The 4200-nt window shown below is 52.3% G+C and overlaps 1 protein-coding gene across 1 annotated transcript; it reads left to right on the top strand.

Moving 5' to 3' along the window:
• Nucleotides 1–1756: 1756 nt before the first annotated feature.
• Nucleotides 1757–3316, top strand: LOC122389550. The gene is made up of 2 exons (XM_043381704.1): nt 1757–2002; nt 2182–3316. The coding sequence occupies exons 1-2, from the start codon at nt 1991–1993 to the stop codon at nt 2947–2949; spliced, it is 780 nt and encodes a 259-aa protein (XP_043237639.1). The 5' UTR covers nt 1757–1990; the 3' UTR covers nt 2950–3316.
• The last annotated feature ends 884 nt before the right edge of the window (nt 3317–4200 follow it).

Raw genomic sequence — 4200 nt, 5'->3', positions numbered from 1 at the left:
TCCAGTCTCAACTAAAACGCATAAAAATGCATCGACAGGTAGGTGCCCCGTGCCCATCGAAAGCCCAAGTTTCAGCGCAATCGACTCAGTCATCCCAGAGTTATTATCAATAACTTTTAGCTTTAACACCCCTCATTTGCCGCGTGTTACGAGTCGTGACGGTCACCCAAATGTATCGAAAGAATCAATGACTGAAGGTATAAAGCGATCTGATGTAGCAGACCGCTTGTTGATAGGTGAAGGAAGCCGTTCCCAGAACATAAGACGATAAAAATCAAGCTTGATCTGGTGACAGAAAAATTATAAGCTTCATAAATACAGGGTGTCCCAGAAAAAAGTACCACATTTGTTTAGACAATATATTTTTTGTTATTCGGCACTAATGCTTTAAACGCATATCAAAAGCGAGCCAGTTCCATGGAGATTTATTTGCGCTACAAATGGACCATGCCACTCCTTCCTGTCACTCACACCGGCACATGTTCGAAGTGCCTGCCTTCTTGGGCCAGGCACCGCTCCGCCCTGCACCAGGCTTCCTCTGCGACCCGAGCACATGCGGAAGGTGGAATCGCACGAATGGCCGCGCGAATCGCCCGTTTCAGTATCGCTAGGTCTTCTGGTGCCTCCTGATACACCACACTTTTCAGATAACCCCACAGGTAAAAGTCGAGGGGCGTGAGGTCAGGAGAGTGCGGCGGCCAGGTCACCGCGGCCCGCCGGGAGATGACACGCCCCTCTAGACACTCGTGCAGCCAGGCCAAGTTGGCGCGTGATGTATGCGCCGTTGCGCCATCTTGCTGCAGCCATTGCTGGTTCAGGGTGTCCGCACAACTCGCTGTGAGTGCCCGCAAAAAGCGTTTAAGCATGGTAAGGTAGCGCCGGGAATTGACAGTGACCGTCTCGCCAGCACCATTTTCAAACAAGAATGGGCCGATGATTCCCTGCGCGCTCAACGCGCACCACACAGTCACCTTCGGGGAATGCAGCGGAGCCTCGAGAACTTCCTCTGGTGGCCGTTCCGCCCAAAACCTGTAATTTTGGCGGTTCACTTGCCCGTTCAGATGAAAATGGGCCTCATCAGACCACCAAACACAAGACAAGAAGTTTGGGTTGTTTGTGCACTTTTCCAAAAACCATTTGCAAAATTGTTCCCTCTGCTCAAAATCCGCAGCAAACAGCTTTTGAAACACTTTAAGCTTAAAGGCAGATAAGGCGAGATCCTTCTTGAGAATCCTGTGAGTGGAGGACTTGCTGAGACCGACCCTAGACGCGAGGCGCCGCACCGACACTTTCGGCGTCTGACCAACCTGCTCTGCGACCTTTCGTATGGCCTCCTGGCTGCGAGATGTTTTTTTTTTCCGACCACTGTTTCCGGCATTCTGGTTACTAATGGACCCTTCTGCCAGAAACTTCTCAGTCAGACGCTGTATGGTCTTTATCGTTGGAGCTTCTCGGACCTTAAAATGTCTGCGATACTGCCTTTGCGTTAAAACGGCTGATCCGTGTTTGAGATAAAATTCGACTATTTTGGTTTTTTGTTCAGTATTAAACGGCTTCATGACTGACAGAGCGCTCGAGCCATACAACATAATTTCCATGAATGACGCTTTCGATTGATGTTAAAATTTTACATGTCACGCGCATATTTTTCTTTGTACTCCTAATTTAAATTTGGTACTTTTTTCTGGGACACCCGGTACCTTCCAGTCTTTCCACTAACTTCACTAATCTTTTCACTGACTTTCTTTTAGAAATTTCCACAAGACACTTCGATTGAAAACCCAGAAAAACAGAACACCAAACTGACGTCCAACGTCATATGATCACTTCCTAGCTATCAAGATGCCACAAAGTGGTCCCACCGGGCTGTCTGCCGACAGTGGGCGGAGCCGGCAGAGAAGGCCTTGGACGGCCAGGACGGAGCAGCTCCACTATAAAAGCCGGTCCGGTCGGCACCACAGCATCACACACCTCGCTGACGGCTAGCGACATGAACGCTCTGGTAAGTGCACTGTTTGGCTTTTGATGCTCTTCTTGGGCTCTTATGATAGCATTCACTACTTGGTTTGCATTAATGTTCTCACAATACTGTTTTAAAGTTGTTGTTTTCTTGTCAACTTGTATATTCATATTTTCGGACACCATATCCATTTTGTTAACATGGTGTTTTTTTATCATCAGGTGGCTCTCTCCGCCCTGGTGGCTGCGGCTTCGGCCCAGCTCGCCCTGCCCTACGCTGGCCTGTACAACGCCGGCCTGTACCACGGCTACAACGGCTATGCCGGCTACAACGGCCTCTACCCGGCCGGCTACACTGGCTACAACGGCTTCTACCCCACCACCTACGCCGGCGGCTACCACCCGGCTGGCTACGCCGGCTACGGCTACGCCGCGCCCTACAGCTACGCGTCCACCTACCACGCCCAGGACGAGCTGGGCCAGGCGTCGTACGGACACGTGCAGGCCGACCAGGCCCACTCGGCCGTGCGCGACGCCTACGGTAACGTGGTCGGCAGCTACAGCTACCTGAACCCCGAGGGCGAGACCATCACCGTCAAGTATACGGCCGGCGCCAACGGCTTCCAGGTGGCCAGCAACGCGCTGCCCGTGGCGCCCGTCGACACCGGCGTGGCGCCCGTCGAGACGCGCACGGCGCCCATCGACACCGGCGTGGCGCCCCTGCCGGTCGACTTCACGCCCGAGGTCAAGGCCGCCACCGCCGAGCACCTGGCCGCCGTCGAGGAGGCCAAGAGCCGCAACAAGCGCAGCCTGGTCTTCCCCACGCCGTCCGTCTACGCCGGCGTGCCCGCCTTCTACTCGGCCGGCTACGGTCTGGCGCCCGCCCCGGCCGTCACCTACTCGGCCGGCGCCGGCTACCCGGCAGAGCTGACCGAGGTCATCCTCAACCCGGGACACGCCACCGCCTACCGGGTCGACCCGGTCGCCTAGAGCGTCCGCCGCCCGTTCATGTCGCTAGTCTGTCTCTGGAGTCAGCCGTCCGTGCGGTGGGCGGCGGTCAGTGCGAGTCGCTCCGGCTGCGGCCGTCAGCGGACGAGCAAGTGGGCCGACAGGCCGCCGCGGCGCCGGCGCCGTGTGATCGCCGGCGTCGCAGCGCGGTGGCCGCTGGCCACAGTGCCCGTCCCGGCCGGAGCGGCTCGATCAGGACCGCCCGCCCGACACACGGACTCGCCGTCATCAGACGCAGCCAACGCCGTTATGATTGACGACGACGACCACTGTTTGATCCCCCTGTGACTCTGACGCACGGTTCATTGGTGTATAGTTCATCTGCTGAATATATACATTCACTTTCGTATTGGAATCTTTCTACACCTCATCTAAAATATGAAAGAGAACCGCCGAAAATGTAACCGGCATTGAAACGGAAACCTATCCTTTTTGTCATCTCGAATCAGGAGGCCATTAGAGAAAATCAAAACACACGCATCTTTCCTTTAACGTATACGAACGATAAATGAAATATTAACCCGCGAGTATTAACTCGCGGCCCCTTGAGGGTGACCTGAAGGATAATATAAGAAATTAGGGCCATAGACACCTTAGCAAACTAATTAACCCGTGCATGTCCTGATTATATTCCATAACGAGAGTAACGGGAGAGGGCTACAGAGCACCCATCCTTTCTCTGAAACTACTGGCTCGATTTTCAAAATTCAAACAGCGTCTGAAAGCTGTCAAAACTTTCCGGCAAAAATTCATTGACCTCGACTTTAACGATGACGTCAGAACTCGGCTTAAAGTGAAAATTAGCAGCATTTAAGGCAAGCGTGTATGTAATTGGTACCTACGTTTCAGGCCATAGCTATGTCAGGTTCAGTTTAGTTTAGTTTAGTTTAGTTTAGTTTATTGAGAGCATCATCAACGGGCATAGGAGGCCCAATTACAGATGAAGTCGAAGGTTAAAAATACATACCGTAAACCGGGGTGAGTTGATATGGGGTGGTGAGTTGATATAAATTGCTCGAAAAATGTTAAAATGTGTGCTGCTCATCCATTTGTAAACCAATTTTCAGTTTTACTTTTCTGTGAAGTGAAGCAACCAATAAGTGATGCATATAGCTGAGAAAGGCATGCATGTGGTGCAGTGCCTTCTTAACACATTACTTTTTTCAAAGTCCTTTTTTTCTTCTGATTTTGAAACTAAGGAAAAGTCCCCACCCTACAGCAAAGACGGTGGAT

This window comes from Amphibalanus amphitrite, unplaced genomic scaffold (assembly GCF_019059575.1).
Source record: "Amphibalanus amphitrite isolate SeventyFive unplaced genomic scaffold, NRLGWU_Aamphi_draft 000361F_arrow, whole genome shotgun sequence".
NCBI classification, from domain to species: domain Eukaryota; kingdom Metazoa; phylum Arthropoda; class Thecostraca; order Balanomorpha; family Balanidae; genus Amphibalanus; species Amphibalanus amphitrite.
This window is presented reverse-complemented; position numbering and strand designations above follow the sequence as displayed.